This window comes from Dreissena polymorpha, chromosome 6 (genome assembly GCF_020536995.1).
Source record: "Dreissena polymorpha isolate Duluth1 chromosome 6, UMN_Dpol_1.0, whole genome shotgun sequence".
NCBI classification, from domain to species: domain Eukaryota; kingdom Metazoa; phylum Mollusca; class Bivalvia; order Myida; family Dreissenidae; genus Dreissena; species Dreissena polymorpha.
In genome coordinates this window covers 96,609,465-96,622,624 of record NC_068360.1, presented here as the reverse complement: position 1 = coordinate 96,622,624, position 13,160 = coordinate 96,609,465, and the positions used below count along the sequence as shown (strand labels likewise).

General features: G+C 37.5%; 1 protein-coding gene across 2 annotated transcripts in view; it reads right to left on the bottom strand.

Annotated features, from left to right (window-relative positions):
* The window catches only part of LOC127833795 (4'-phosphopantetheine phosphatase-like), a 54,641-nt gene that overhangs the window by 19,336 nt on the left and 22,145 nt on the right, over positions 1 to 13,160 (bottom strand). For both annotated transcript variants that reach the window (XM_052359239.1, XM_052359240.1), the window contains exons 4-8: positions 6,981 to 7,195; positions 5,505 to 5,688; positions 4,978 to 5,070; positions 4,421 to 4,595; positions 2,189 to 2,385 (exon numbers count right to left, since the gene is read on the bottom strand). In XM_052359239.1, coding sequence (XP_052215199.1) covers positions 2,189 to 2,385; positions 4,421 to 4,595; positions 4,978 to 5,070; positions 5,505 to 5,688; positions 6,981 to 7,195 — 864 coding nt within the window. The remainder of the gene's footprint in view (positions 1 to 2,188; positions 2,386 to 4,420; positions 4,596 to 4,977; positions 5,071 to 5,504; positions 5,689 to 6,980; positions 7,196 to 13,160) is intronic.

Here is a 13,160-nt window from a genome sequence, read left to right as displayed (position 1 = left end):
CTGCAATGGAAATAACAGTGGGTTATATTATAATCCTTTACAACTCAGAGGCAAAGTAAAAATGGCTTATTCAACCAGCATAAAACTTGAACAGCCTGTGAGTAATTTGCAGTCTGTTCAGGTTTTATGCTGTCTGCTGCTTATCAGTAATATAGAGTTGGAAATGAAGTCTTTATAAATTAAATCAAGTAAGAAAGGTTAATTCAATTAGAAAAGTTGACAAACAAATGAAAAGGCTATTGGTAAAGATATTTTTTACTCAATAATCAGATATTATTATGACATTTCACAAGCTTAACCATGCAAGCTCTTTTGTGTACATGTCATTTCCTTAACCGTTTGCATGCTGGGAAATTTGTCTTCTGCTAAAATGTCGTCTGCTTAATTTCTAAAATTAGCATTTTCTTCGATTTTTTTCAAAGAATACTATCAGATTAGCAAACAGTTTGGATCCTGATGAGACGCCACATTCTGTGGCGTCTCATCTGGATCCAAACTGTTTGCACACGCCTTCAAAATACGGTTTCAGCATTGAAAGAGTTAACAACTAGATAAAGGACACTAAGGTCAAGTATAATAATTTTATAAAATAATAGATTAATGTAAGTATAAATAAACTTTGTCAAATAATGTATGGATTCTTTATGCACTGTGGTTTGCTTTGTTTTTCAACTTGGACTTGTTTCAATGTAGAAGGCTTTACAAACTGAATTCTCGATTATTTTTAACTGAATTTATATATTTATTTATTTTCTTGACTGACACTTTTATTGTCTCCGTCAAAAGGTATAATACGGGTCAAGAGAATCTCTTTTATACCATACAGAGTTTATGTTAGTAGCATAATATGACATGGTCATTATTATATAGAAATTTCCATTAATATGTTTTAGACAAAAAAATCATTATTTACAGAATAAACAAGAATATCAGTGAAACTGATGGATGCTACCAGATGATGCGCTTTGCAATCACTGTGTTAATAACCACCTTAAAAAATCTATTATTAGCCTCTGTGACCTTGACTTTGACCCAGTGACTTCAAACCTCATCAAAAGGTAGAGGTCCATGCAAGATACCTACATGCCAAATATGTAAGAGATCAGTGAAATATTGAAGGCGCTATGAAAAACTGTAACAAAAGTGTGACGGAAGGACAAACTGGAAACTATATGCTCCCTGAAAATTTTCGGGGAGCATAAAAAGAATTTATCTTAAGATTTTGTCCATTAATTTGCCAATTGATCACAGTGATGCAGTTTTCCAGTGACCTTAAATCAGAACTTGTTGGCATATGTGATGGTATGCATGGTCAGGAAATGAACAAGTATAAAGTAGCCTCTAAAGTAGAACAAAAACAAGCCTTGCCATGGGAAAACCATGGGGACCCAATGCATGCGCGTAAATTGTTATCCCAGATTAGCCTATGCGGCAGGGCCAACAAATTCCACCTAGACTGGAAAGTTCACCAAGAAGAGACTTTCTATAAATGCAAAATACCATAAAGGGGAAAAGTGTCCTACCTGATTATCTAGTGTGGACGGCACATGTAAATCTGGAATAACCATTACCACACATGCATTTTTTAGTTTTCCACAATCCATAGACCAAAAGTTGATGGCAAAGGTGATGGTGTGCATCAGGTCAGAGTATGAACAAGGATGAAGTAGCCACCAAAGAAGATTGAAAATTAAGCCTTGCTTTTGAAAAACAGGGCTAAATGCATGTGGTTAGAGTGTCACCCAATACTAGCCTGTGCACTCTGAACAGGCTAATCAGGGAGGACACTCATCACTTGTAAGTAATTTTATGTAAAGAAAAATCTCTTCTAAAATAATTCAGTTGGAGCAGAAAGTATTGTACCTGATAAGCCTGTTGTGGGATGGATTTAACTGACCTTGGACATGGAGCTGATGGCATACGTAATGGTGTGCATGGTGAGGGGATGACCACGGATGAAGTAGCCTCCAAAGTAGATAAAACAATTTAGCCTTGCACTTGGAAAACAGGGCTTAATGCATGTGGTTAAATTGTTGACTCATATTAGCCTGGGCACTGTGCACAGGCTAATAAGGGAGAACACTAATCGCTTGTAATTTGTTAAAAGGAAATCGTTTCTAAACAAAATTCAGTTTGAGCAGAAAGTGTTGTACCCAATAAGCCTGTTAGACACATGCCTTTAACTGACCTTGGACCAATAATTGATGGCATACGTGATGGTGTGCATGGTAAGGGGATGACCACGGATGAAGTAGCCTCCAAAGTAGATCTTTTTCAGCCCGTGCAGGCGCGCATGGAGGTACGCTATCTGGCCGATATCGTTACTGATGGACAGCAGGAGACTTCTAGCTAGGTCCTCCTCCTTGAATTGTGTTTGTGTCTCCTCTAAAAAGCACTAAGAAGTTTCAATGTCTACCTTTAATTCTTGCTCTGGAAAAACAGGGCTTAATGCATGATTGTAAGGTTTCTCTGTGAAAACAGGGCTTAATGCATGATTGTAAGGTTTCTCTGTGAAAACAGGGCTTAAGGCATGATTGTAAGGTTAAGTCCACATATGCTAATCAGTTAGGACAACTAATCTGGGACAACACTTTATGCACATGCATTAAACCCCATTTTCCTGGAGCTATCATGCAGATGTGCATGGAGGTAGGTTATTTGTCGAAAGTCTCCACCTTGCTTGGTCCTGCTCTTTGAATAATGTCTCCTCTGAAAAGACACTCAGCAGTTTTAATGTAAACCTCAATTCATCATGATGGAAAGAAAAATGATGCCTTAACAAGCTTTAAGTTGACATGAGGAACACCAGACATAGATTGACCAAATAATTCTCAGTTAAGCTTAAAAGTTATGGACAATTGCTTATTCTCCAAAAAGTGTACCAATAATATAACACAAACAAGAGCTGTCAGAGGACAGCGCGCTCAACTATTCGAGTGCTTGAAAGTATAATGTAAGCTATCATGTGCAAATTGTTCGTATTCAATAATTTATAAGACAATCGTTCAAAAATAAAAAAAGGAAAACAAAAAAAAAAATTTTTTTTTTTTTTTTGGGGGGGGGGGGGGGGGGGGTAGGGGGTTGGGGGTGGGGGTCGAGAGGGGGGTATAATGTGGAGTGTGGTAATTTATGAGATGATGTTTAAAAAAAAAATTGGGGGGTAAGGGGGATTGGGGGTGGGGGGTATAATGTGGGGTGTGGTAATTTATTAGATGATGTTTAAAAAAAAATGGGGGGGAGGATGGGGGAGGAGGGATTCTGGGTAGGGGCTTGGGATATTGTTTGGGTGGAATACATTGTGGTATTCAGGTAAGTGTTGTTTTGTCAAAGTAATAATAAAATGTGATCATAAATAAAGAAGTTCTGGCAATTTAAGCAAAATGTTCAATTACCTAAGTGTAAAAGGGGCCATAATTATGTTAAAATGCTTGATAGAGTGGTCTGCTCTTGTTTATAGGTTGGGGTCATGTTGGTAAACAAGTATGCACCATATAAAAGCAATATGTCAAAGGATATAGGAAAAATGTGGGGTAGTACGCATACTTTAACATAGATTTATCAATAATATGCATATTCTAAGTATAAAAGGGGCAATAATTAAGACAAAATGCTTGATAGAGTTGTCAGCTCTTGTTTAAATTTTTGGGTCATGTTGGTAAACAAGTATGCAAAATATGAAAGCAATATGTCAAGGGACAATGAAAATAAATGGGGTAGTACAAAAACTTTAACATTTGCTGCATATTCTAAGTGAAAAAGGGGCCATAATTATGACAAAATGCTTGATAGAATTGTCTGCTCTTGTTTATAGGTTGGGGTCATGTTGGTAAACAAGTTTGCAAAATATGAAAGCAATATGTGAAGGGACAAAGAAAATATTTGGGGTAGTACGAAAACTTCAACATTTGCACGCAGACGCAGACGCTAACGCCGACGCTGGGGTGAGTAGGATAGCTCCACTATATATATTTCATATATAATAGTTCAGCTAAAAATCAACAAAATGATACTAAGAGTTTTAAGAAGAGAAACTCAAAAATAATTCTAAATTTGATGTCTTATTCTAAATTCACATAATAGAATGTTCACATATTAAAATTTACTTCCTACAATTCTCTACTTTGAAACCCAAATTTCCTACTCTTCTTTCCATGTACTCTTCCATTCCTGTTTTGTTCTGCAAGCTATTTACTTAAGCTCTAATTCATCCAAGCCAAAGGCTTACTGAAAAACTCTCGAGTCTGTTTCCTTCATACAACCAGTACTTGGTGTATTACTCTCGAGTCTGTTTCCTGAGTGCAACCAGTACTTGGTGTATTTTGGGTAGATCTAAAGAATGCTCCCACAGTGAGGATTTATTCCATGACCTCCTGGTCACTCAGCAGACAGCATACGCCACGTCAACCTTTATTAATAATACCTATATTATTATGAGAGCTCTTCCGTGGCGAGCGTGCAGCCTTCCCAAAGCTGCTAGCAATGAGGTCTGCGGGTAGACCAATTAGAGAGTACGCGCCTCCATATATGTCCTTGACCAGCATATCCACTTCACGGTGGTCCCCCTTCTCTGCTAGCAGTAGGAGGTCATCAAATGTCTGCAAACAGAAAACTGGGCTTAATATATATGCATAAAGTGTCGTCATAGATTAGCCTGTGAAGTCTGCACAGGCTTATATCTTAGACAACACTTTCTGCATAAATATTATTCAACCAGCAGTAGTAGGTCATCAAATGTCCGCAAACACTTATTAATATGCATGTGACCAACATTATATTATTGGTGTATTTCATCTTTCTGCTAGCAGTAGTAGGTATTGGTCTTTTGTTTTAAGGTAGTCTCTTCTTGAAAAAAAATCGAATCTAGGCTTAAAGTGTGAGCCCTGAGTAGCCTATGTTAACTGCACAATCTAATCTGGGACGACACTTTACAGACATTCATTAAGCCCTGTTTTCTCAGAGTGAGGCTGCAATATTTACCTTGGCTTTGGTGAGTAGAGATCCGAGGCCCCAGAATGTTCCTCCCCCTGTGGCTGTCCCTCCTATCCTGTCAAACTGGTTATCAGACTCGACCTAAAACACACAAGATTACAACATTTAAATAAACTGTACAATTATTTATATTCGTTGACATTAAAGTTTCATGTTTTTTTGGAGTTTTTTAATGATTGGGACAACACTTTATGCTCATGAATTAAGCCCAATTTCCCTAGAAGATGGCTCTTTCTGGAAGTATTTAATTCATCTTCATAATATCAGTATTCATACTAGCAGTCCTTCATTTCAAAAGAAAAGAAAACCTAATTAATGTTTGTATCATTTAATGATATAATTACCCATTTACATTGATATGGCTGATCCCTGACCCTATACTCACAAGCAGGTAGGAAAAGATGTTAAGGTCTGCACAGGCCAATCTGGGACACAATTTTACACACATGCATTAAGCCCATCTAGAGCTCACAGGACGTGGCTCAAATAATAAAAGAATGAAAGTGACCCCATACCTTGATAAGGCTCACCCCTGACCCAATGTTGACCAGCAAGTAGGGGAAAATGTTGAGGTCAACACCTTGGAACTTGTACTCTGGAGAGCCATGGCGCTGGTATATGAACGACTCGTCTGGGATGTTCTTCAGCAGGAAGTTGCAGCCTTTGATCAGACATGTGATCTCATCCTCTCGGTCAACTCTGAAAAGGGGCCAATCTTTCATGGCTAAAAATATAAAAAACGGTACAATCTTTCATGCTTAACATAATAAAAAAGGGTCCAATCTGTCATGCATAAACTACATGAAAAACAATGTGCAAGAGACCAATCATTCTTTAATACCTTATGATAAAATATATATATGACATTTCTGCAGTGAAATAAAAGCAGAGAAAATAAACAAATTGTTATTTTCACCGGTGAAAATAACACATTTTCGGAACTACTTTTTCTATATTTAGATTATCATATCAGGATTTTCTATGATCACAAGTCAATACAAATCGATATTCCACCAAATCCAACAAATTTTCTTTTTATTTTATGCTTTTTTTCACCGTTTATTTACATTGTTAGAGTTTAACTAAAGAATTCTGCTGAGATAATGATGTCATTTTGTGTTTTTAAATGCATTGAGGAACGCCACGGGAGAAAGGGTAACTTTTCAGCGAAAGGGAAACAGCTGTTAATTATTTTCTTTAAAAAAGGGGCATAAAAGAAACAGATATTTTGTTCATGTCAGTGTAAGATCGTTTGTATTTCACTCGTTATCATAGAAAAATAATATTTACACTCGTCACTGCGCCACTCGTGAAAATATATTTTCTATGATCACTTGTGAAATAACAAACGATCTTACACTGACATGAACATAAATATCCTCTTTTTCATACATGTACCTAAAATTATGAAAAAGGGTGTAACGTATCGCACCTCAATCCTTCCTAAAACGCTGCGAGCAATTTCATCATCACGATTAACAATGAAAAGTTACCAATGGTTGAGGAAAACCATAATTTCGTTGTTTTCTGTGTTATATTTTATTAATATATGTTATGGAAAATCAGGTTAAATGCAAATGTGTAGTGTGATCACAGATTAGCCAGAGCAGTCTGCACAGGCTAATCAGGAACAACACTTTTCACTGACACTTGATTTTTGCATATAAGAGATCTCCTTTAAACAAAAATTAGAATAAAGTGAAAAGTGTTGCCTGCACGGACTAATCAACAATTTTTTTTTTAACAGTCCCAAAAGAAAAGAAAATTGCGTTTTAGGAAAAGGTGGCATAATGCATGTGAAGTGAGTGTCGTCCAAGATTAGCCTGTGCAGTCTGTCTAATCTGAATTTTTGTTGAGAAGAGACTATATTTAAAGTAAAAATTCAATTAAAGCAGAAAGTATTTTCTGCGCATGCTTATATGTAACGACAATTTATGCACATGCACAAAGGTCCATTTACCCACAGCTAGGCTCAATTTGAAAGGCCTTACTTGACAGCAAGCTTCCTGCTGATCAGCTCTTCATACTTGTACCCCCCGCCCCCTGTGACCTTGAGGCACATCTCCCGCAGCGAGCTGTGCACGCCTCTGATGTGGCTCTGAATGAAGTCCAGGCATCCCTCGATAAACTTCGTCTCAAACTTTACGAAGTGCAGCCTCACCACCGTCTCGTTAGTGTCTGATACCTGGTAGATACTGTCTGCATCCTGAGTGGAAAAGTGACTCTCATGGTCAGTAAACAGTTTATTTGAGCCTTATGGAAAAACAAGACTTAACCCTTTGCATGCTGGGAAATTTGTCGTCTGCTAAAATGTCGTCTGCTGAATTTCTAAAATTAGCATTTTCTTCATTTTTTTTTAAAGAATATTATCAGAATAGCAAACAGTTTGGATCCTGATGAGACGCCACATTCTGTGGCGTCTCATCTGGATCCAAACTGTTTGCAAAGGCTTTAAAAATTCGGTTCCAGCACTAAAAGGGTTAATGCCTGTGAGTAAAGTGTCACTTTCAGCCTTAACTGGATTTTTGCAACCGTAACAGCGGAAAGTTGTGTCCCTGACTGCACAGGCTTATCTGGGATGACACTTTATGCGCAGCAATTGATCCCAGTCCTACACCTGGTAAATATTTCTGCATCCTTAACATGTTTTTAATGTATTCATTTTATGATGGTTGACTGGCCAATGTTGACTTCTGGTTTATATGCAGACCAAATGAGTATAACTCTGTGAAAACTGGGCACCATGCATGAACTGAATGTTTCATTGTAGATAAGCATGTGCAGTCTGCACAGGCTAATCATGTAAGACACTTTCCACTTTGATGGCAATTTTCCTTGAAAAAGGAAGTGTTTTTAGCACAGGCTAATCAGGGATGACACTTCCGCCTAAAGTAGATTGTTGTGTGTAATTGTATCCTGGCACAAGGGCAGCGGGAAAAAGTGACTATCATGGTCATAAATAGTAATTTTGAGCCTAATTGGTCTGAGAAAACTTGGCTTTATGCATGTTTGCAAAGTGTTGTTAAAGATTAGCCTGTGCATATTACAAACGCTTTAAGCCCCACTTTCCTAGAACATGGCTTATTTGGTCTGCACATTAGCAATGAGTCAATAAAGACTAGTCAACATTAAATAAAATGAATACAGTAAAGAAAAATGTAAATAAAAAGTTTTCATAATTGCATCCACTTTTGCAAGGTTATCCACCTTCATGCCAGGCCCTGGCAGCATCACATCTAGCTAATTATACTTACAATTATTTTAAAACCTGCACCATGCACATGTTGGACGTTTGTCCTTATGTGCAACTTTGCCCTTTGACAAAGGGGCACAGGGCTTGCTTGTGATACCCTTTCTGGAAAATGCTTAACATTTTTTGTAAAATATCCAAGAAAAAAAGGGCCATAGCATTTTTTGCTCAACTGAGACTTCAGGCAAATAAAATTAATGTCTGACCAACTTTTATGATGTTTCCAAAACCATTTTCAAACTTTGCCAGGGTATCCGTGGAAATGATCAGAACAAGTTTTATGAAGATTGAACACACTGAAAATGTGTCTGTAAGACACAGATGCTCCCACATTTTATTTTTGCCTGAAATCTCTGTATTGGTAAAAACTCAACCATAATATGGGGGTGCATTAGTTCCTTTTGTTGGTTAACCGTACGAAAAAATTCACGCATACTTAACACAGAATATGTCCGTTTTTTTTCCTTTAGGGCTTGCAGTTACAATAAAGAAATGAATGCAGCCTTAGGCGTCTCTTAGCAGAATAGAGCTCGAAATATGCTAATTTTTTCCACCTAAGTAAGGAGGAATCCTGCTTAGCAGCAGGAAAAAATCCATCTAAGAAAAAATGTTTATAAAGTATCAGCCATCTAGCAGCAATACTTTGTGAGTAATGTGCAACACAAGTTTAAATCATTTGTTTAAGTAGCAATAACTCCCGTTGTGTAGAAAATATCTTTTTCAGAATATAGTCTTGCACACCAACAAATTCTGGTTAATACAAAGTCATGTATGTTTGTAAAGTTTCAGCCCTGTAGGTACAATGCTTTTTCAGGAACAGGCGACAAATTTTCCGAATAAAGAGGGTCTACAACTCTGATTGAAAGCACATCCAAAGCAACGCCCAAGTCAACAAGCTGCTTAATATGTTTGTCAATATTAAAGCCATAACTCTAGTTTGAAAATATATAAACAAGAATATAGTCTTGCACACCATCCCATGCTGGTTGATATGTTTGTAAAGTTTCAGCTCTGTAGCAGCAATGCTTTTTCAGGAACAGGTGACACACATTAAAAAATTTAATTTTTGGAATAAAGGGGCCACAACTCTGATTGTGAAAGCAGATGCACAGCAATGCCCAAGTCAACATGCTCGTTAATATATTTGTAAATGTTTAGCCCTTGAGCAGCAACACTTTTAGCGATAAAAAAGAAAATGTATTTTTAAACAAGAGATGTGATTGTCAGAAACACAATGCCCCCTATTGCGCCGCTTTGAAACAAAATTTAAATATATCATTTGGCAGGTTTAGAAATTATGAAATTATGTCCCTTTTAAAGCTCATTACTTCCCTTGGATTTTTTTTTACTTTTGACCTTGCAGGATAACCTTGACCTTTCAAAACTATGAAACTATGAGCGGAACTATTTTGAACTCATCAAAGATATCATTAAAAATGTTCTTACCAAGTTTTATGGGGATGAACAATAAATGTGACTTTAAGAGTATGTTTTGAATATAACCATATAAGGAACAAGGGCTGTTTGTAAAACATGCATGCCCCCCCCCCCCTATATGGGCTCTCAGTTGTAGTGACAGCCATTTTGTAAATATGTTTTTTGTCACTGTGACCTTGACCTTTGACCTAGTGACCTGAAAATCAATAGGATTTATCTGCGGGTCATGATCAATGTACCTATGAAGTTTCATGATCCTAGCCATAAGCATTCTTGAGTTATCATCCAGAAACCATTTTACTATTTCTAGTCACTGTGACCTTGACCTTTGACCTAGTGACCTGAAAATCAATAGGGGTCATCTGCCAGTCATGATCAATGTACCTATCAAGTTTCATAATCCTAGGCATAAGCGTTCTTGAGTTATCATCCGGAAACCATTTTACTATTTCGGGTTACCGTGACCTTGACCTTTGACTGAGTGACCTCAAAATCAATAGGGGTCATCTGCGAGTCATGATCAATCTACCTAGTATCAAGTTTCATGATCCTAGGTATAAACATTCTTGAGTTATCATCCAGAAACCATTTTACTATTTCGGGTCACCGTGACCTTGACCTTTGACCTGAAAATCAATAAGGGTCATTTGCCAGTCATGATCAATGTACCTATGAAGTTTCATGATCCTAGGCATAAGCGTTCTTGAGTTATCATCCGAAAACCATTTTACTATTTCGGGTCACCGTGACCTTGACCTTTGACCTAGTGACCTAAAAATCAATAGGGGTCATCTGCGAGTCATGATCAATCTACCTATCAAGTTTCATGATCCTAGGCATAAGCGTTCTTGAATTATCATCCGGAAACCATTTTATTAATAGGGGTCACCTGCGAGTCATGATCAATGTACCTATGAAGTTTCATGATCCTAGGCCTAAGCGTTCTTGAGTTATCATCCGGAAACCACCTGGTGGATGGACCGACCGACCGACCGACAGACTGACATGTGCAAAGCAATATACCCCCTCTTCTTCGAAGGGGGGCATAAAAATGCTCTGCCCCTTTGAGGCAATGTTATTCAGCCAACTGGAACCATTTTGGAACTCCAAGATATCATTGGGACACATCTTCTTACCAAGTTTAATGATGATCGGACAATACATGTGGCCTCTATAATGTTGACTAGAGCTTTGTCACAGACGTGACGTATACCCCCCCCCCCCCCCCCCCCACCCCCCCCCCTATTTTGCATGCTGTCTTCACAAAACAAGAGAATCTAATTGGGGATTTTTAAGAATTATTATGCCATTATTATTCATGGCCATTTTGACCTTTGATTTGTTGAATTCTTTCGCATGAAACGCCGTCCAATGACTTTGAACAAAATTAATGTACAGAGTCATTTTAAAATCTCACAATTAATGACATAGTTATGGCCTGGACAAGCTCATTTATGGTCATAAATCACTTTTGAACTCCAGGTGTGACCTTGACCTTGAAGATATCGATATAATTCTTTCGCATGACACATTGTCCAATGATTGAGAACAAATGTATCACGTAATTTTAAAATCTCACAATGAATGACAAAGTTATGGCCCGGACAAGATCATTTACAGCCATTTTTGACCTTTGAACTCACAGTGTGACCTTGACCTTGGAGATATCGATGTAAGACTTTCGCGCGACACACGTCCAATGATGGTGAACAAATGAGCAAAATGATTTTAAAATCTCAAAATAAATTTGAATGACATAGTTATGGCCCGGACAAACTCATTTATGGCCATTTTTTATCTTTGAACTCAGAGTATGACCTTGACCTAGGAGATATCGACGTTATTCTTTCGCGCGTCACACCAGCCAATGATTGTGAATAAATTTGCCAAATGATTGTAAAATCTCACGATGAACAACATAGTAATGGCCCGGACAAACTCATTTATGACCATTTTTGACCTTTGAACTTAAAGGGTGACCTTGACCTTGAATATATAAATGTAATTCTTTCGTGTGACACACCGTCCAATGATGGTGAACAAATGTGTCAAATGATTTTAATATCTCACAATGAATGACATAGTTATTGCCTGGACAAGCTCATTTATGGCCATATTTTATCTTTAAACTCAAAGTGTTACCTTGACCTTGGAGATATCGACGTAATTCTTTCGCGCGACACACCGTCCAATGATTTCGTGCAACACACTGTCCAATGATGGTGAACACATTTGCCAAATGATTTTAAAATCTCACAATAAATGATAAAGTTATGGCCCGGACAAGCATTTGACCTTTGAACTCAACATGTGACCTTGACCTTGGAGATATTGACATATTTTTTTTCACACAACACACCAACCCATGATTGTGAACAAATGTACCAAGTTATTTTACAATCGTTACAATGCAATTTTACAAACGTTAAATGACATAGTTATGGTCCGGACAATCTTTCGGTTTAAAACACACAAAGTGACCCCGTGACCTAGTTTTTGACCCGGCATTACCCATATTCAAACTTGATTTATACACCATCTTGATACAACTTGTAACCAAGTATGGTGAAGTTTGGATGAAATTTTGGGACCGACAGACCGACAAAGTGACTCATATATAGCCCCCATTACCAATGGTAATGGGGGTATAAAAAGATTTTAACTATAGACATATAAGGACGATTCCCCGCACCCTGGTGGCAATGTTTTTCAACCAACCAGAACCATTTTCATCCTTGTCCACGATATCATTGGGACAAATATTCTGACCAAGTTTCATGAAGATTGGACAATTAATGTGGACTTGAGTTAAAACAACGCTTTACTACAGCCATATAAGGAAAAATGCCCCGCCTCCTGGTGGACATGTTTTTCAAGCAACTGAAACCATTTTTAGAACTCGTTGAAGATATAATTGGGACAAAAATTTTCTGACTAAGTTTCATGATGATTTGACAATTAATGTGACCTCTAGAGTATTAACAAGGTTTTAACACGTTATTTACTAAAGCCATATACAGAAAAATGCCCCGCCCCCTGGTGGCCATGGTTTTCAAGCAACTGAAATTGTTTTCAAAGTCGTCCAAGATATCATTGGGACAAATCTTCTGAATAAATTTCATGATGATCAGACAATAAATGTGGCCTCTAGTGTTAACAAGATATTTAAAATAGCCATATTATAAGGAAAAAAGCCCTGCAACCCTGGCAGCTATGTTTTTCAACCAGCCGGCACCATTTTGAACCTCATCCCAGACATCTTGGGACAAATCTTCTGACCATGTTTCATGAAGATTGGACGATAAATGTGGACTCAATAGTGTTAACAAGGTTTTACCATAGCCATTCATGGAAAACTGCCCTGCCCCCAGTCGGCAATTTTTTTTAAACCAACCAATACCATTTTCGAACTAAAATATCATTGGAACAAATCTTCTGACCAAATTTCATGAAGATTGGAAATAAATGTTGTCTCTAACAGTGT